The following is a 21433-nucleotide window of genomic DNA, read 5'->3' on the forward strand; positions in this document are numbered from 1 at the left end:
TCAAAAAGTATGTGAAAGTCTTAAAAGTAAATTTGTAATTACTGATGATATCTGAACGCGGCGGTCCACGTGCTGAGTTCTCAGCTGTCCTGGAGCACGCTGAGGTCCTGACCGTCTGCTCCGTGCTACCAGGCAGGACGGATGCCCCCCAGGCGGCGCCGGGACAAACCCACCTCTGGGGGTCAGTAGCTGTCCTGCCCTGGGAACGTCCCGCGGGAGAGGTGCCAACCTGAGACTGCATTCCTTCCAGACGAGGGGCTGCTGGGAACAATTCTTCATCCTAGCGTTTATCCTTATCCCTTTGAGCGCACGCACACGCACACACACACACACACACAATTTCCTCTTCCTTGCCAAATACCAAACTCTCTGCCACACCAGCTTTTAAGCAATGAGGTGTAAAGGTCTTAGAACCACAGGGACCTGCTGCCTTCTAATCAGACCCTTCTGTCCATTGGGATACAGAGATTCAGGCCTGAGACAGAGCAGCACATAACCATTAGGAGCAGAGTCTCCTTCTGTGCCCTTTAAAAACTACAGAGACGCAAAGGGTACACAGCAGAAAGGAGCCTGCTGTCTTTCCCATGGCAGGGTACGCGCAGTGTTTACCGTTTTCATTTAACTTTCCATTCCTCCGTTTGTCTGGCCTTGCAACACTCCAAAGGGAGGGAACAGCCATCTTCTGAACCTCCACTAGGTGACGAGCTCTGTGGTGGGCACTGTCACGTTCCTTGTCTCACGATGACCACTGTCAAACCCCCCACTGTGTGTCTGTAGCTCATGTTGAAACTTCACAGACAAGTCACCTTAAGCACAGACTGGTGAAGAAAGTTGCTCAAGGAATCACTGATCTTAAACCAGCACTCAAGACAGTTGTTTTGCTAGAGTCGGAACTCTTTCTTTCAAACTCTGTCTCTCTGCCTAATTGGGAATAAGTCCAAAATAACAATAAAAAAAATTGTGTCCTCAATATATATTGTACAAACTGTACTTTGTATCAGAATAATTCTATCACTGTTATGCCCACCACTACACATGACATTGCCAAAAATGACTTCAGAGCCTTGGATCTATTTAATAACTATGATTTATTTTCAGTGTGGTGTCCTGCGTTCTGCCAGGTGCTGGCCTGCAAACCACACCCTGGACAGTGTTGTTGGATTTGGACTCTGTTAACCCAGGATTGAGTTTGTTCCAGTACTGCCTGCACTTACAACAGGTCCATGCCTCTATACCATGGCCAGGTGCTGTGCTAGTAAAGCTTCCTGATAATTACAGGGTAAAGGGGTGTGCTCATAAATGTGGACCTAATACAAACAGAGGAGAAATAACACAGCAAAAGTGGCAAAAAGCAAGTTTCATGCATGAAAACGCTGAATAGGCTGAATCTCGCTTGCAAATTAAAGGTGGTATCAAAGGAACGCCATCTCAATGGGAGTTGAACTAAATGTTCAGATCAGTGTTCTTGCCTCTACTGGACCATCTAACTGCATCACAACCAGTTAGATATTCACATCATAGAAGCTAGATATTCCTAACATTTAACTTAAGAGATCCAGGGGAAAAATGTATGTGTGTTTATAATTTTTTTACACTCAACAAATCCTTCGTATAGAGAACTTATAATATTTTACCTCTAAGTGCTTTTTCCTCCAAATGGAAGATGAGCCTGAAAAGATAATCATATATGAAAGCTCAGATGCAGACAGACACCAGTCTCACTAGCAAAACTCCTAGTTTTAGGTGTTACCAGCACAAAGAGACATGCCCTCCTCCACACAGCTATGTCAGATAATATACAAAGCATTTAATTTGGAATCATTGTTGACAACTCTAGATTTTATCATTCTATTATTCCAGTCCATAATTTGCATTTTCAAAAACTAAAACAGTAAAAAGAGTTGACTGGTAGCTTTTCAGGTACAATCGTTAATAAAGATGAAAGAAGGTAATTATTTCACAGTGAGAAAAATGCAGCCTTAGAATAAGATGACATGGGTATCAATTCCAGCTCTGCTACTTAATAGATATGGAATATTAGGAAATTTCCTTAACTTGATGAAGTCCATATTTCTTCATCTAAAATGGGGAGGATAACATCAATACAAAATAGTTATTACTGATCTCTAAGGGTCAGCAGGAAGATCTTAGTCCTACTACTATTTACCACATAGCCTTGATTAAATTTCTACGTGAAATCCCTTAATTTGTCAATCTACTTTGGTTTCCATGCTTCAAGACGGCAGAGAAACATTTTTGAAAAAGAAGTTCTCAGGTCAGCTAGCATTATTGCATACCACAGATGCAGTTTAAATGTCACCTCCTCTGTGAGGCATTCTTGTCTCACCTTGCTCTCATGGAGCCTACAGTCTAGGGAGGGGAAACAGAAATGAACCCGTAAGTTAATATGTAGTATGTCGAATGGTGATTAAGTGCTTAAGTGTCATGAAGAAAACAGCAGGGATAGAAATAATGGTAGATAGTCAATAAGGATGGCTGAAGAAAGTCTTCCTGAGATGTCATTTGAGTAAAAACCTGAAGGAGGTGACAGACTGAGCCATGTGGAGAACTAGGCAAAGGAACTTCAGACAAGGAAACAGCAAGTGCAAAGGCCCTGGGGTGGAGAGAAAACAACAACAGTGTGCTAGAGAGGATTGGCAGGGGGAGACAATAGGTGAGATAAGAGGGGCTTCAGGAGCCAGGTCATGGGGGACCTTTCTTAGAGAGTGAAGTGGAAATCCACTGCAGGGTTCTGAGCAGGGGAGGGATGAGATCTAGCATGTTTTCTAAAATTTGTGTTGAGAATAGACTGAAGGGCGTTAATGGCTTGAAGCAGGGACACTAGTTAGGGAGGCTACTATAATAATTCAGGTGCTCCATACTGATGGCTCCACACTGAAGCTCCAGTGTGGTAGAAGTACAGGTGGAGAGCAGTGATTGAAGGGAAAGTCAAGGGTGTTTCCTGATCAGCTGGATATCTACTGTGGGGGAAAGAAAGAAGGAATTTAGCCTGATCTTAGCCTTTAAGGAATTTAGCCTGAATACCTGGGATGACAGAGAAGTTAAGTGTGGTGGGGATGAGTATAGAGCAGGTTTAGTGGGAAGGAAGATTAGGAGTGATGTTTTAGACATATTAAGTTCACGATGCCCGTTAGACATATATAGGTAGAGAAGTCAAGTAAGCAGTTGAATATATGAGTTTAAATTGAAGAAACAATACAGTTGCAATATAAGTTTGGTTGGCACGCAAATGGTATTTAAAACTATGAGAGTAAATAAAATCACGTAAGCAGTGAGTGAAGGTCCAGGGCTGAGCCATTTAGCAGTGTTGTGATGAACGGGCACCAGCTAAAGAGACAGAGAGGCAGTCAGAGAGATGGGAGGAAAAAACTGGGGAGTCTGAGGTCCTGGAGAGCAAGTGAAGACAATCTGTCCTGGAGGAATGAGTGATCAACAATGCCACATGCTGCCGACCTGCCGGGTAAGGTGAGTATTGAGAAATGATCATAAGCTCCTGCCCTATGCACGCCATGCGACCCTGCCAAGAGTGGTTTCCACAGGGCGGTGAGGGTGAAGGCTTGGGTGGACTATGCTCCGGAGAGTGGGAGGAAACGGAAATGGCAAACGTGGACAACTCTTTCAAAGAGTTTAGCTCTGATGGTAATCAGAGAAATGGTGATCTCTGAAAGGAGATATGTAGTCCAATGAGCGTTTGCTTTCGTTTTTAAGATGGGAGAAATAACAGTGTGTTTGTATGCTGATAAACCAGTTTGGTAGAGAGGGGAATTTTGGTGACTCTGGTCACAGAGGGGAGAGCTGCTGAGCCGCGTCTTGGAGCAGGTGAGATGGGATGAGATCTGGTGCACAAGTGCGAGACCGACCTTTGCTATTTCACAGATGGTTAATGTAAAAGGGAAACCAGAGGATGTAAACTCAGATGCAAGAGCAGGGGGAAAGAGACTGGGGAAGTTCTCCTGTAACTGCTTTATTTTTCACCGAAAGAGTAAGCAAGACCACCGGATGAAAGTGGAGATGGGGATGCAGTGCTGAGACTTGAGGAGAGAGGAGAAAGGAATAGACAGTAAAACAACATACCGCCCAAAAGAGCTAATGGTTTTGATCCCCACAAACCAATTCTCTCCGTTGCATGTTTTATTTTAGGGAATATCACAATTCTCCCCACTAGAAAGTATTCTAGATTCTTCCTTCTACTCAACCCTCCATCAAATCAATCCCTCAACCACCTAAACAGAAGTGTAACAAATCCACTCCTAGTCTGGATTATGCAAAAGCCTCCTTACCAACTTCCCTGCTTTCAGACCCAGGACTTTCTCCGTGTATGAACAAATATGGAAATCAAAATCTATCAAGTGTCAAATTATGTGGCTCTGGGTTAGAGATTAAACAAAGAAAACTCTTCATCCTTAACGCTATGGCCACACAGATCTTTAAATGACAGCAAATGTTTCTTGGCTTAAAAAAAAAAAAAAAAAATCCAGCACCTCCTTCACATGGCAGTTTGAGGACACTTCATGATCTTGCCTCAGCTTGGCTGCACAGCCTCGCCTCCAGTGCCAAGGTATTTACTAGACAGGTTCCCTCCAATCTTGATCCATGAGGGAGGCAGAAAACAATGGTGCAGAGAAATAATAAGGATGCACCAGTGAGCATTTTCCATGGGCATTAAGCAGCAAAGTACCTAAGCTACACACAAACAGTGATCTCATGAAGACCTGCATTTGTGACATAACATTTTAGAAGACTTTTAATACCTCGATGGTTTGCCGCAGCTCAAACGGCAGGCATCTTCCTCTTCTTCTCCTCAGCCCTCCTCTTTTAATTCTACTTCCTCTTTTCCCTTTGATTCAAGCCAATCTGGCAGAGCACACACCCCAACTTGCCACCTTATTTAAACCTAGTCTGTGTTACCTCTGGTAGTTCATATTATTTTTAGTATATGAAAGGTTGAGAAGCACTAATTTTTAAGATATTATTTTTTTATTGAAGTATGGCTGATTTATAATGTTTCAGGTGTACAGCAAAGTGACTCAGTTTATACACACACACACACACACACACACACACACACACACACACTATTCTTCTTCAGATTCTTTCCATTATAGGTTATTAGAAGATATTGAATATAGTTTCCTGTGCTATACAGTAGGCCCTTGTTGTTTAAGATATTATTTTAAGTAACAAGCAGAGTTCCTCATTTATCATCTGACCAGTTTTAAGGAAAGAGACTAAAGCCTCAAAATGCACATAGTACTTTTGGTGGTTTCACAACATCTCCACACATTCTTTGATACTCTTCTCTTCAAGAGGTGGAACCTAACTGCCCTCCCCAAGTTTGGGCTGGACCTGATGCCTGGCTTCTGACGAACGGTTACCGTGAGGCGAAGGTGAACAGGTCTGGGGACTTGCTCATACAAGGCAGTGCCGCTTCCTCCATGCTCACCCTGCCACATGCTGAGTACACGGAGTGACCTGTGGAGAGGCCCGCTTGGCCGGGATCTGAGGCCTCCTGCCAAAAGCCACGCGAGTGAGCCCTCCGAGAAGTGCATGCTCGAGCGTGAGTCAGGCGCCCCTGCTGCCTCCTGAGTGCGGCCACAGGCAGGGAACCTGGGCCAGAAGCACCCAGCCAGCTGGGCCGCTCTGGCATTTCTGAACCACGGAAACTGAGATAATGAAGGCTGTTGTTCAGAATCACTAAGCTTAGGGTAATTTGTTATGCTGCAAGAGATCACTAACATACTTACGATCATCAAATAATTTGTAATAATCAAGTGGATCTGGAATTCTAAATCCAGATCATTTTCATTTTATCACTGCTACCAAGTGATATAAAAAAAAAAGAAAAATATGATTCAAAAATTTTATAAGATAAAATTTATACTTTTATTTAAATTCTGCCTAGAATATTAATTTCCACTCTATGGTAGAAGAGAAACAAGTAGGAACTTTTAGCTGAGGATTTAATAAGAAGGAATACAGAGTACATAGTTTATAAAGCACTTTACCTATATAATCTCGGCTCTTAGATGAATATAGATGTTTGCATATATATAGAGAGAGAGAGAGAGAGCGTGCAGAAATTTCACTGACAACCACCTTAACTCTTTAAGAATGCATGAAAATTATTTAATAATCAAAATCCATCCCCAGGTCTAATTATGTGGTTCTGGGTCATATATTATACAAAGAAATTATTTATGCTTATCTGCAACTGGTTTCAGACCTCTACTAGTCATAATTCAGGATCTATATAAAAATTCTCAAAATTAAACTTATAAATGCTCTATCAAATTAAAAGTGCAATGCATTCCAACAAGTGCTGGAATGGTTATTCTAAAACTACCAATGAAGATAAACCCCATATTGAATAAATCATAGCATTCAGTCTGAACCAAATTTTCTGAGCATTCAAAATAAGATTTGGGTAAATATAGCCTACCATTAACTTAATCTTCAGTCTCAAGCTTTCATTCACTCTTTCTCCTTCTCCTGGGTCAGTAGTGTGACCTCAGGGATTGAACCTACTAGCGTTATGTTTTTCATCTGATGCTCTTGAGAAATGTTTTTTCCCTTAGGAAAGCGGTTACCGTCTTCTTTGTAAAATACACTCGTTTATTATTTGAAGGGTAATGTGGAAAAAGAAAAAGAAAAGATCTTCACCATCACCATATCAAGTCCAGAACCGACGGAAACTTTTCGGAGTATTTTTGTTTTGTTTCTAAAACAAAGCTACAAGAAAATATCACAGGGGAATAAATGCAATGGACAATTTATAAGTTTTCAAAAAACACGTAACTAGCCAATTCTTTAAGACCAAAATAGATCTAGACCAACTGACAGTCTGCAATTAAACTCTGCTTATTCTTATAGCTATATTTTCATCTAGTCTGACTTGGAATTGTAGGATTATGTATAAAGCTGTAATGTTCTTCATCTGTTCCAAGCTTACATGACAAGTTTAAGAAAAGCCCTAGTCAGTAGTGTGAGCAGGATATCATAGGCAAGCATCCACCCGGTCTCCACCCTCTCACAGAAAGCATGTTCAAGCTTCCTCTCTTAAGCCTGTGGGATAAACACAGCAGGGATCTGCTGTGTGAAACCACAGCTTTCGTTCTTCCTCTGTGATTCCTCCAGTTCTTGAAATCCACAGACTTTCCTTTGAACTTGGGTGCTGAATATTATTAACTCATTTAACATTTGTTTTGTTACCTCGTATTGATATTTGCTTTTTGGTATATAAGATCTCCCTCTTATTGAAAATGAAAAAAAAGTTTCTAAGTATCTTCCTTGCTTCATTTTTTTAATACCCTCACTGCCTAGACCAGGACTCTACATATTGCAGTGATTCAACAATTACTTTCAAAACAAGATAATTTGCGGGGGGGGGGGGGGGGGGATGAGAATATTTTTAACTTGAGGGGGGATGAACAGATAAAGTTATGTAGCTTAAATTTTAGAAAACATTTACTTTTATATAATGCAGTTGGAATTACACATTTGATTCCATTAATGCTTTACTTTATGATTTTTGGCAGGCATTAAATCTCTTTTATTCATCAAAGTATTATATTTATTTCATAAAAATCTCATAAAATTTGCCCATATTTTTTGAAGTTTTTCACTGTTCTTTTAAAAGAAGATAAAAACAATTGGATATTTAGATAAAAATGCTCCTTTATTACACTGTAAAAAAACTTATCATAAATCTTTTATTACAACTGCTATATTTGCATCAAAGAATTATATCATCAAATATGATAAAATAAAATCAAAATGATAAAAACAGAGAAGGAGGATAAGAGCTCTGATTCCAAATTAGATTTTTACTTAATAACTGGAATTGACATTCAACCAAGAGAAAACAGGTATCAGCCTAGCCTGACATTATTGGATATAATCTCTACCTCAGATCAATACGAAATTTTCACAGAACTTGCATTATTTCACAATGTCCTGGCTTCTGCCTCAATGGTGCAGCCCCTATAAATTAAAAAAAAAAAAAGCACTCATCTCCACCATGTCATAACAAGCAATACTTCAAGAGAGGGCAGTATTTCAGAAATAGGTCATCTGAGCTAGAGAGAAAGAGTTGAGCTTCCCTGAACTTCGTTACTAAACATAAAAGAACCATCTGGTTATAGAAATAACTAATGCATGTGACAAAAATATAAAACTGATCCAAGTGCCCAGGTCTGAAAAATCCAGTGTTAAGCCTGAAAGAAATTTAACAGCAGCTCTAAAAATTCACACACTTGCTGCAAATTTTTTTTCATGATGCTTCCTGTGCATGTCACAGGGCACACTGGCCCAGATTAACATGAAACATGCTCCTGTAACTCTTTTATCCCTGGTAAAAATTTCTTCTTGTTTACTGGATGGATTCCCCTTCAGACATTAGAGAGGATGTGACTCTGATCCCTCTTTCTCTCCGCCCCCCCTTGCTCCCTGCCCTTCTTTCTCCCCGCCACCACTCTCTCTCATTTTAAAGAGTCTGTCTGCAGGGCGGTTTCACCACTTAACCTGGCAGAGCCATCAGAACATAGCCGGCTCTCCTTGTCTCTGCCTTCAAGCCTTGCTTCTAAAGGAAGCCACATCTCACATCAGTGTACCTCCCGCCCCCAAATCAACAGTAACCTAAACGTTTACTGCAGCGGCTCACGGAAACACTGAGGGGGAAGAAAGGAGAGTGCAGTCATCACCCACGGCAGAATGTTAAGAAACCCTCTTGCCTAGGTTTGAAGCTCAGCTTTGCCAGTTTTTAGTTACGTGACTTTGGCCGAGTTCCCTAAATGTCCCGTGTCTCAGTTGCATCATCTGTTAAGTGGGAATAAAATAATGACTACCTCCTATGGTTGTTATGAAGATTAAATGAATTAATACATGTCAAGTTCTTAGAATAGTTTCCACAGGATAGGCAGTTATTTCCAAAGTCCTACTCTGTCGTCCCTCAAGCCATTCTGTTATAGAGCCTGGGCTGGCTCTCTTCTCTCCCCGGACCCCTTTACTTTTTGTCTTCTTTCATCTTCTCTAGCCAGTAGCTCTCTGACCTTTCCAAAATAAATTATTTCAGCTTCCTCTAGCTTCTTCAGTCCCCACTCCCACACACACACACACACTCACTTTGCCCGTTAACGCCATTGTCTTAGAAGGGAGTATGGAGAGGGGAAAATTGCAAAAACTTATCCTCTGTGATTTAAAAAAAAAATTCTGTCACAGAAGTTTTAGGAATATCTATGATCCTGACTTCTAAAAAGGCATTGCACTATTACACTTATGATTATAACACTAATGAAAAGAACTCCTGAAAATTTTTAATTAGTTTAAATACTTCACGAGAGGCAGATGAAGTGATTATACATTTTACTGAATCTTAAAAATCTTCCTGAATTTTCTGGACTTTGTTGTAGTTCACACTTTAGTGTTCAATATTCAACTGCTCCCTTCAAGCAGCTCTCCAGAGTTAGTACCTTAAGTAACTGGGGTCACTAAAAGGTACCAAGACGTTTTATAAACAGTCAGTAATGACATTTCTTCTTAGGTTTCTTGGTAATTAGTTGGAATCAGTGTTGGCTTACTCAATACAATTGGACTAACACAAAGAGAAGAAACCAAATTTACTCTGCCTCATTTATGAGGAAAAACAATGAAAAGTATTTTTCTTTTACGCTTAAAGTTTGTTAGAGGGTAACAGACCAGTAAAGTCAGGGACTGTGCTGCTTGTCATTTGATCCCAGCTGTTTGGTTATTATGTGGCTGATGACCTCTGCATACAACTTTATCATTCCTTGTTTCTCATAAGAGTTCAGTTAGTTCTATGTCTCCTTTAAAAAATAACAGCTGACACTTATTGATCACTCCCAGTGTGCCAGAAAGTATGGTAAGCCCTTTGCATGCACAAACACATTTAACCTTTACAACAACCCTGTGAGGCAGGTCCTTTTATAACCGTTGTTTTGCAGATGAGGAAAACTGAGGATCAAAGGGATTAACCAGCTCCATCCTGGTTACTCATCATGTAAGTGGTGAAGATGGGATTCAAGCCCAGAGCAAGCAATCTTAACAATTACTCCCAAAAGCCTTACTGTGACCCTCCCTTTTGATTTCAAAAGCTTCGTGGGAGAAAGAGTACTTTCTATTACGTGTACACAACAGCAAACATTGCCCTGAGTTTGTTTATGTAGCTATAAATTTAAGGATAATTCTGGAAGTCGTATATGGCATCTTCTTAGGGGCCTTGGTTCTCGGTCAGCCAAAGTACTTTTTATGCTTCAACAGCCATGCTGAGAGTATGCCTGTTTTTCTGACTGTTTCTCTTCATTCCTTTTTTTCTGAAGAAATAATTCTCACAGGAAATAATTTCAAACCGGGCAGGGTGAGCGTGGGAGGAGAGGGAACAAGGAGGAGAGGACAGAGAATAGGGAGGGTCAGCAAGACGTTTAAAAAGCTGTTTGGAAACCTTCCCATCAGTAAAGTTACTAAGACTCCAGTGAAGTTACTGAAGGTTGTTTATCTCATGAAATGCTTCATGTGAGAAAACTTTTGTGGAAACCAGTGAAGAGCTCAGCCTTCATAACAAGTCATCATAGGGTGAAACAGAGACAGCAGGAGAGGATGAGGGAGCACGGAGGAAGATAGCCCTGAGGAGGCTGAGGAACCCAGCAGAAATCTTAAGGAGAGCTCTGGACAATCACAATCTGGGGACCTGCAGCTGAACCCACTTTAATCAGGTCTGTAATTGAGCAGACGACCCCTGGCTGAGAGTGGGGTTATTCATTCATGCAATCAAATTTAATGGCTAAGATTTTTAAAAAATTGACACTACCATGCATTGCCTCGGATGTGAAGCAACTGCAACTCTCATACATTGCTGGTAAAAAAGCAATGTGGTACAGCCACTTTGGAAAGGAGCTTGGAAGTTTCTTATAAAATTAAACATACACCCTCCATATGACCTGGAAATTCCCCTCCTATATATTTACCAAAGAGAAATGAAAACATGTCCACAAAAAGACCTGTATGCAAACAGTGGCTTTTCTTCTAACAGACAAAAACTGGAAATAACTCAAATGTCCATCAACAGATGAATGGATAATCGAATTGTTGTACATCCATACCGTGGAATAATCACTCAGCAATAAAAAGGGACACACTACTGACACGCAATAACATGGATGAATCTCACAAGCATTGTGCTAAGTGAAGAAGCCAGACACACAAGACTACGTACTGTATGATTCCACTTATATGATTTACATGACACTCTAGAAAAGGCAAAACAACAGTGACAGAAAACAGATCAGTGATTCTCAGGGGCTGGGGGTTGAGGGAGGAGGAGAAGATCAACTACAAGGGGTACAGGGAAATATCTGAGGGGACAGAAATGTTCTGTATCTTGATTATAGTGGTGGTTATATGACTGTACATGCATTTGTCAAAAACTCATCAAATTATACACTTAAAATGGGTGAATTTTATGGTATGTAATTTATACCTCAATACAGTGGGGATTTTTGTTATTGTTGTTTTAGTTTCAATCATCCTCACTGGTAGTCATAAAGACAGAAACGCGTGTATCCAGAGGATGCTCTCTTACAGAAGGGCAGTCTCACCTACTTCACCCTGGTGATTTTGTTGCACATTCTCATGGGTTCCCCCAATCCCCACTGTTCATGCTATTTGAAAAGAGATATTTAACCAGAGCATGAGTCAAGCTGAATCTCTCAGCCAGTACAAAGTTGTTTTTCAGGCCATGGTTTTAAAACATACTTACAAATTAAAAGCTGAACATCATCTTTTTAAGTGCACACAATCATAATCCTTGGTTTATAACTAGGGCAGCCAGATAAAATATAGGATGTCCAGTCAAATTTAATTTTAGATGAACAACAAATAATTTTTTAGTATAACTATGTCCCCAATATTGCATAAGACATGCTTTTTATTTGCTTTATCTGGCAATCTGCTTAAGAACACCACTGATCCATGCATGGCATAGCCTTTTCAATTTTATTTATTCATTCACAATTAATTGGCTAATTAATTATTTAATCTCATATGCATGTTGTAGCTGCAGGAATTTTTAGTAACTGTGGCTGTAACTACCCTCTTAAGAAACCATGTAGCAACTCTTAAGGCACTGAGAATTTATCTCAGACTACTGATAAGTGACTGATTTAGGATCCTGCTCATCAAATTATCTGTAGACCCAGTGCATCAGCATCAACTTGTTGCTTGTTAGAAAAGAATCTCACTCAGGTCTCACCTAGACCTACTGAATTCAGAATCTGCATTTTAAGATTCATATGCACATTATTGTTTTAGAAGCACTGATTTAGAAAACCGTGATTTAGGAAAATTCCCAAGGGCATATGCAGGGTGGATTAAAGGGAAATTGACTTAAAGTACAGAAACCCCTTACAAGAATATTTTAAAAGTTCAGGCATTACTTCAAGATCTGAATTATGGTACAGGCAGCAGGAATGAAAAGAAAGAGATCAAAATGAGAATCACTAACAGAAAAAAAAAAAAATCGATGGGACTTGGTAAAGGACTGGATGGAGGAGAGAAAGGAAAGATGTCAGAATCTGAATATAAATCAAGTAGAACCAGCAAAGTGTTTCTTGTATCCCTGGCAGTGGTTCTCAACCTTAGCAGCACATGATAACCACCTGGGAGCTTTAAGAAATACTGATGCCTAGGTGCCAACCCCAGAGATTCTGATTTAAGGTGAAACCTGGGCATTAGAATTTCGAAATGCTCCCCAGGTGATTCTAATGTGCAGCCAAGGTTAAGAACCACAAATACAGGCTCTTTCAATCTATTTGTTTTCACTTAGGAAAATGATTTTCAACCCTGGTTACACTTTAGAATTATCTGGGGATCTTTAAAAATGTATCCCTATCTAGACCCTGCCCTTAGAGATTCTAATTTAATTGGCAATATTTTAGAGTCTCACAGTTGATTGTAATGTGTAGACAGGGCTGAGGACACTCAATTGAAGCATTCAGTTTAAATGATGATTAACTATTTTTTTTCTCAAATAAATGTAAAATGAAGAGAGAATTCAGTGCTTACAGAATCCAAACCTTCTAGTTAGGTGAAATATAAACCAACCTATTTTCATTTGCTTGTTACAATTTCACAATAAATTTTGCTTGGTGTTATATACAATTTCTGTTTTTTCAAAACCTCATTTTGAATCCAAACAAAAAAATCAGCTGATTACCACTGCAATTGGATAACCATTTATGAAATAAGCATTATTCAGATGTGTAAAATACAACATGAAATAAATTGATTACAATCACAATTATACATCTTAGGATTCAGTAAGGTCCTCAGGAAAGAGGGGTAAAGAAATGACATGTCTAGGGACTTCCCTGGTGGCGCAGTGGTTAAGAATCTGCCTGCCAACGCAGGGGACACAGGTTTGAACCCTGGTCCAGGAAGATCCCACACGCCGTGGAGCAACTAAGCCCGTGTGCCACAACTACTGAGCCTGCGCTCTAGAGCCCACGAGCCACAACTACTGAGCCCATGTGCCACAACGACTGAAGCCCGCGAGCCTAGAGCCCATGCTCCGCAACAAGAGAAGCTACCTCACTGAGAAGCCTGTGCACCGCAACGAAGAGTAGCCCCCATTCAACACAACTAGAGAAACCCCGTGCACAGCAACAAAGACCCAACGCAGCCATAAATAAATACATACATAAATACATAAATTTATTAAAAAAAAAGAAATAAAAAAAAAAAAAAAAAAAAGGAATGACATGTCTAAAATTTATTTCTAAGTCAAAGTAAAGTATCAGGAGTCAACCCTATTACTAAAGTCTAAATAAAAAACATCAAGCAGAACATTTAAGCACTTTATAGTCAACTTGTCACTACAGCATTATTTCATAAGTGTGCAAAGTGAAAAATTTTTTTCAAAAAGAAAAATGTTTCTAAATGACCTTTTAGAGCAAAATGGAAAATTGGCTTACCTCTTCCCTATGATTCTTAATTGGCATACAAAGAATACTTTGTGTCTTGTAGCCTGTAATTTGGTCAACTTCTGCATTGAACCGAGGATCCTAGTAAGGAAGAAGAAATTCAATTTAGTGACTGACCTGTTCAAAGACTGATTTGATTTTTCTGATTTATAGGATTAGAGAAATCTAATCGTCGACTCACCTTGTTGTTCTGAATGACAATTTTATTATTGTAAAAGGCACCAAATCATACAAGTACATATCATCTTTGACAAAGATAAATTTAAGGGTTTTTTAGCAGCTAGTATTTATGAAAAAAATACAGATGTAAACAAATGTTAAGAAATAAAGGAAATTCAAAATATTAACCAATTTAGATAGCCTCACTTAAACTCAGGAAAAAGTGGCAACTCTCCTCCCGTGTAATACAATTTGCCTATTCCCATCGCACTGATTCTTCTGAAAAAGAAAAGCATCTTTGGTCTGAAACTTTTCCTATAAAACCCACCACCTCCAAAATGACCTTTTCAATACTGACTTGACTTCCCTTGTAATGACTGTATATATATATTTCCTCAGTATTCTGTATTTCTATCTCAGGTGTTTCATAAGAATTAAAATCTTATCTTTTCTTTCTTTTTGTATATAATAAAACTGCATGGCCTTCATCAGACTATAAACAATTCCTCAATCTTTTGAATCTTTTTCCTCTTTGACAAAGTACATCTTCCCACATCCAATAATCACAAAGGACTGCTGAAAGGTGTAAAAGTTCTAAATGTGGGTTAAAGGAAGAAAGATACAGGCTATTTTCCATTAAACCAGATTGAGAAGGTCAAAGGTAGGCTGTAAATTCTATGAGGGGCTTTTTTTGGTTCACCACACTGTATTCCCAAGATTAGCACAGGAACTCAAAAACATTTGTTAAACAAATGAAGGAATTCATTAACAAATGATATCATAGTTATCCAACATGATCACTTATAGCTTACTATAGTTTAAAGCAAATCTTATAGGTAGGAGGAAAAACATACTCAAGGAAATGGACAGAGACCAGTATATGAGATACAATTAGAACAGAAGCAAACATACCAGAACATAAACATCTGAATGAATATTGTTCCCTTCAAAGCAATAGCCTTGGGAACTTACATGCTCAACCTAATAATAGCATTATTGTTCTAAAAACTCTGCTTTCGGAATTCCCTTCAGAAAATATGGAATAGTCACACTGGAAAAATCCTCATCTTTGAAGGTCATTTTGTTTTTGTTTTTGTTTTTTTAATTAGTCTAAAGTCACGCAAAGCCAAAGCTGTGAATGAAGTAAATGATCACACTAGATTCCATCAACTGGGGTCAGAAATGAGGCCAATTTTCCCCATGAGAGGACCAAACATGGCATTAAAGGCAATTTCAAAAGAAAAGTTATAAAATGGTGGAAAATCAATATAAATATTTTATATTATAAATATACACTACTGCATTTTTAATTTTTCTGCAAACATGCTCAAAGTTATACTGAAAGACAGAGAAAACCTTGGCTCAATGTTTCCAAAAAACAGTTCTTAAATAGCATACTATATTGCAAGGTATGTAAAGAAAGCAGACAGGATACTGATACGGACAAATTAAAAGAAGTTAAAAATTATGAATTTATATAGTGAATTATTCTACAAGCTAATAATCAAAATATGAATAGAAATACATCCTCAGCAATTATTTTGTTAATGAATATCTGAATTACAAGACCAATTTATAAAAAAGAGGATTAAACCCAACTATCTAAACAAAGCAAGAGTCTGAAATTAGTAGCACTTTCATAGAATTTTTTTGTGCATACTGGAAGTTTAAAATAAACAGCAGCCCTGGATTTCATTCTTCATTGAAGGAGGTAGGAGTAATATATGCCTCAAAATCACTTTAAGTGAATTTTGGCATCTCAAAGAATTTTTCCTTTAACAATGTACCCAGTGCAGGGGCTATAAACACATAGAGAACTTCTAACCCCTCTAGGTCCAGGAAACATTGAAAGAAAAATGGAGCACTATTATTTCATTATTATTGTGATTATTTCTTTCACTGTTTATGAGAACATGACAGTGTAAAAAAACCACAAAGCTTAGATATCCATCTCCCATAATAAAACAACTAGTACCAGACTTGCCCTCCTGCTGAAAAATATAAGATTAGACCAAATACATACAATAACTAAACTACACACAGTGAAGAAGAGAATACACATGATTGCCGTGCAATAATCCGGTTCCTCCTGGGGGCAGGTAGGTGGTATCCAAGTAGAGTAACAGTTCCAAATAGAACTGAATTCAGGGCTTCTAAAGTGGCTGGTATGTGCAAGGCAAAGTACCTGATAAGAGAGGCTGTGCTTTGGGTGGGGTTAGGGGTGTAAAGAAGGAGTGGCAGAAGACTGAGTGGCTAGTCACTTCAGACATGTATTTGGCAAGACTCTAAGAGACCTAGCAAAGATTACCTGTTGAAGGCTGAAAGTGAATGGTGATACCAATTCTAAAAATGTTTGAAGACACTGGGGTTCTACCCACCAGAGGAGATACCTCACTAGGCACCTCAGGCATTCAGTTGAGACACAGAAAGGCCACTCCTTGGGGGTAAGGACCTGAGCAGCAGTCCCTAAGACTAAATTTAAAACTAAAGTAGATCCATCCTAACAAATAATAATACCAAACCTGACAGGACCAAAAGGATCTTCCAGTAACTCCACTGTCTACAAGAACAAAGGTCAGTTCTGTTTTAAAGGAAGTTGATATAATCCAAATGCCCTGCAACAAAACATTCGCAATGTCCAGCATACGATAAAAAAAATCACAACGCATGTGAAGAAACAGGAAATTGAAACCCACAGTGAAGAGAAAAAGCAGTCAATAGAAAACGACCCCAAGATGATTCAGATGTTGGAATTAACAAACAGGGACCTCGAAGCAGCTATTATAAATGTATTTAAGGACTGAAGAGAAAATATGGTAATAATGAACAGATGGAAATCTCTGCAGAAAGAAAAAGTATTTTAAAAAGGCTAAATGGAAATTCTAGAACTGAAAAGTACAAAGTCTAAAAGGAAGAGCTCACTGATGGATTTAACAGCAGACTGGAAACAATGGAAGGGTCAGTGAACCTGAAGACAGATGGACAGAAAGTATCTAATCAAAAGGACTGAGAGGACAAAAAAAACCCTGTAAAAAGTTAACAGAGCCTCAACGTTCTGTGGGACAACATCAAATAGTCTAACATATATACAACTGGAGTCCAAAGAGAAGAGAATGGAGCAGAAAAAATATTTAAACACATGACCAAAAATTTCCCAAAGTTAGTGAAAACCTTAAATATATACACAGTGTGAAAATGATATATACTATGAAACATATAAGGTGAAAAATGAAGCCTGGCTGACTTCTCATAAGAAAAATGAAAACCAGAAAAAAGTGGGAGAACTTTTAAAGTGTTGAAAGAAAACCACTATTAACTGAGAATTGTCTAGACAGTGAACATATCTTTAAAGATTTCAGGCAAAATAAAGCCATTTTCAGATAAACGAAATCAGAGAATTCGTCACCACCAGACCAGTACTAAAGAAGTGTTAATGAGAGTTCTTCAGCTTGAAGAGAAAGACAAGAGATTCTACAGAAAGGAGTGAAGAGCTTGGAACATGGCTTGAGCACATGCACAAATATATAAAGAATAAGGAAACGAATCCACAGAGATATTGCTATGATTTATGTCAATGAGTGTACTGCCTATGTTTTCCTCTAGAAGTTTTATAGTATCCAGTCTTACATTTAGGTCTTGAATCCATTTTGAGTTTATTTTTGTGTATGGTCTTAGAGAATGTTCTAATTTCATTCTTTTACATGTAGCTGTCCAGTTTTCCCAGCACCACTTACTGAAGAGACTGTCTTTTATCCATTGTATATTCTTGCCTCTTTTGTCGGAGATTTGGGTGGGTGGGTGTGTGTGTGTGTGTGTGTGTGTGTGTGTGTGTGTGTGTGTTATGGAATATTACTCAGCCATAAAAAAGAATGAAATAATGTCATTTGCAGCAACACGGATGGACCTAGAGATTACCATACTAGGTGAAGTAAGCCAGACATAGAAAGACAAATATTATACGATATCACTTATGTGTGGAATCTAAAAAAGAAAAAAAAAGACATAAATGAACTTATTTACAAGACAGAAACAGTCCCTCAGACATAGAAAACAAACTTATGGAAAGGGGAGGGTAATAAATTAGGAGTTTGGGATTAACATATACATATTACTATATATAAAATAGATAATCAACAAGGACCTGCTGTGTAGCACAGGGAACGATATTCAATATTTTCTAATAACCTGTAAGAGAAAAGAATCTGAGAAAACATATATATATTACATATATAATATATATAATATTATATTATATATATTAAGAAAAGAGGAAGAAAAAATATACCTTGAGGTGTTAGAATGAAGTTGGAGGTAAGAATTGTTTAGCATATAGTGAGTCGTTAGATATAGGAATAAATAAATAAAATATAAGTGTATGTGTGTCTGTGTATATTTTTTTTTTCTAGCTCTGTCTGCTGATAAACTAGTAGCAGTGAGCACACCTACTGCCTAGATCCTGGTTTCTAAATACCATCCCCTCCACTGAAAGGAACCAGGGCTCCTTGGGAAAAAAAGAATGATCATAGGGCTAGGGCAGGGAAAGTAAAAGATGAGTCTGGAACGTCTTGTTAAGCAGTTAAAACTTTCAGCTCCCCTAGAAAGCAAGAAAATGCCAAGAGTGATGGGGACATATCAAAAAGACATAGGAGCCGGTAAATCTGATATAATCCGAGAATTTGAATAAATAAAGATAGTAACAGAGCATAACTCATTAAACAAAATAAAAATCCATGAGTCCATAATGATAGAAATAAATAAATAATGAATGAATAAAGAAGGCAAAGCTCTTCTTTACATTGGAATGCCAACTAATATATATAGAAGGTATTATGAAGTTGGAAAATCAGTGGATGACAGAACTGGTAAAGGTACTGATGAGGAATAGAATATCTACACAATAGCAAAATACCTCCTCTTAAGATACTTAATTACAATGGGAAAATTATAACTTTATAGTGGAAAAACCTAGTGGATACCGCTTTAACCAAGTTATCAAATTTAACATCATCAATACTGGGGTAAAGTAACATCATATGCTACCTGGTAACATATGCTAAGCAGGTCTGTGGTATAATAAAAAATATATTTGGTCTAGCATAGAGCTCCTTAAACCCTTGGAATTTCCTGAGTGACAGGAGATTCTTTATATATTCATAACAAGCCCCTTACAACCATACCTGAGTTCATGCTAATGAGAAGACTCACGGGGCAGGGGGAGGGGGACGGAAGGCCTCAAATAGCTTCAGGATGGGGGCTGGTTGCCAAGAAAACCAATCAAGTGATTACAGGATTAGAACTTTCAGCCCCACCACTGACTTCTGGACAGGAGAGAGGGGGCTGAAGCTTGAGTCCAATCACCAGTGGCCAATGATTTAAGCAATCAAGCCATCAGATCTGAGGGAACTTTTGGGTTGGTGGAGATAACTGTGTGCTGGGATGGTGGTGCACCACGCCGCCCCCCCCCCGCCCCCCGCATGGAAGTTTTGTGTCCCCCCCCTCTCGCTCCTTGCCCTATGCACCTCTTCTATTTGGCTATTTCTGAACTGCATCCTCTATAATAAAACTGTAATTTTAAGTAGTGCTTTAGTGTTTTCCTGAGTTCTGAGTCATTTTAGGAAATTATTAAACCTGAGCAGGGAACCCCGGAATTTGTAGCTAGCCAGACATAAGTGTGGCTAGCCTGGGTATCCTATTTAGGGCTGGTATCTGAAGTGGGGACAGCACTGTGGGACTGAGTCCTTAACCTGTGGGGTCTGCATTAACTCCAGGAGCTAGTGTCAGAATTGAGCTGGATTGTAGGACACCCCAGCTGGTGTAGGAGAAGTAAAGAACTGATTGCTGTTTGTAAAACCAAACTAGGTCTCAAGATCAACATCTGTCGTATTCCTGCCCAAAGTGCCTGACTTGAATCAAGAAAAACATTCTACAAGATAACTGGCCTGTATTCTTCCAAACTACATGTAAAGAAAGATAAAGAAACACTGAGAAACTATTCCAGATTTAATGGAGACCCAAGAGATAGGACAAGTATGTGCAATATGTAATCCTGAATTAGAGCCTTGATCAGAGTAAAAAAAATAACTATAAAGGACATTCATGGAACAACTGGCCAAATTTGACTATGGAATGTTTGATAAAAGTACTGTATCATAAAATTTCCAGATTTTGACAAATGTATCACAATTGTGTAAGAGAATATTCTTGTTAGAAACTATAAACTGAAATATTTAGTAAAAATGTCGCCAAATGGTTCAGAAAAAAATAATATGCATATATTACTTATATGTATTATATATAGGAAAAGAAAATAATAAAGCAAATGGGGCAAAATATAAACAATTGGAGAATCTGGGTAAAGGGTATACACAAGTTTCTGATGCTGGTCTTGCAACTTTTCTGTAAGCTTGAAATGGTATAAAAATAAAAATAACAGGAAACAAAAAGGAAATAACACAGTAGACTTGCCAAATTATATGCGCTGGTTTTCTTCCACAAAGTGGAATACCTAGAGATTATTAGAACATTGAACAAAGATATAGCAGTTCCCAAACTGTGTTCCCTGGGGCACAATTACACCATGACAAAACTATCAAATATAATAATTTAGCAAAATTAAAGAATTTATCAAAATTAGAACAGTTGCTATTGTTATCTCTTTCCTCTGAAATTCATTTTGGAAATAATTTTATTCACCAGAAATTCACTTGAGCAGCAAGTGAGACCTGCAGGATGAGAGATGGTGAAGATTTATTTACCTGGAAAAGGACTGAAAAGGGAGGAATGAAGTGGGAGTGGGAGGAGTAGCAGCTCCACGGTGAAGCCACAGGAGTGACAATGTGACCCTTCCCTAAGACCCTCCAAGTTTTCTCCCTAGAAATCATGGTATCCATGGAGAGGCTGTCCCATGGAAACAGGAGAAGAGCCCAAGTTTTGCATTCCAGTTGACTTAGGAAAAAGAGGGTTGTTTAGACAATAGAAATCCTTTGACACAGGAAATCCTGTGGAGTCTTAAGGCTTCCATAAGACATGGAACCAGGGGTTCAGACAATCTGTGATGGTTAATTTTATGTGTCAACTTGACTAGGCTAAGGGATGCCCAAATAGCTGATAAAACATTACTTCCAGGTGTGCCTGTGAGGATGTCTCCAGAAGAGATGAACATTTGAATCAGTAGAATGAGTAAAGAAGATCTTCATCAATGCCAGTGGGCATCATCCAATACCTTGAGTACCTGAATAGAACAAAAAAGGCAGAGGAAGGAC

The 21433-nt window shown here is 38.6% G+C and overlaps 1 protein-coding gene across 5 annotated transcripts in view; it reads right to left on the minus strand.

Annotated features, from left to right (window-relative positions):
- The window catches only part of PDE5A (phosphodiesterase 5A), a 150494-nt gene that overhangs the window by 101044 nt on the left and 28017 nt on the right, over window positions 1-21433 (minus strand). For all 5 annotated transcript variants that reach the window (XM_007172415.2, XM_007172418.2, XM_007172417.2 and 2 more), the window contains exon 3: window positions 14004-14093. In XM_007172415.2, coding sequence (XP_007172477.1) covers window positions 14004-14093 — 90 coding nt within the window. The remainder of the gene's footprint in view (window positions 1-14003; window positions 14094-21433) is intronic.

This window comes from Balaenoptera acutorostrata, chromosome 5, assembly GCF_949987535.1.
Source record: "Balaenoptera acutorostrata chromosome 5, mBalAcu1.1, whole genome shotgun sequence".
In the NCBI taxonomy this organism is placed as follows: Eukaryota; Metazoa; Chordata; class Mammalia; order Artiodactyla; family Balaenopteridae; genus Balaenoptera; species Balaenoptera acutorostrata.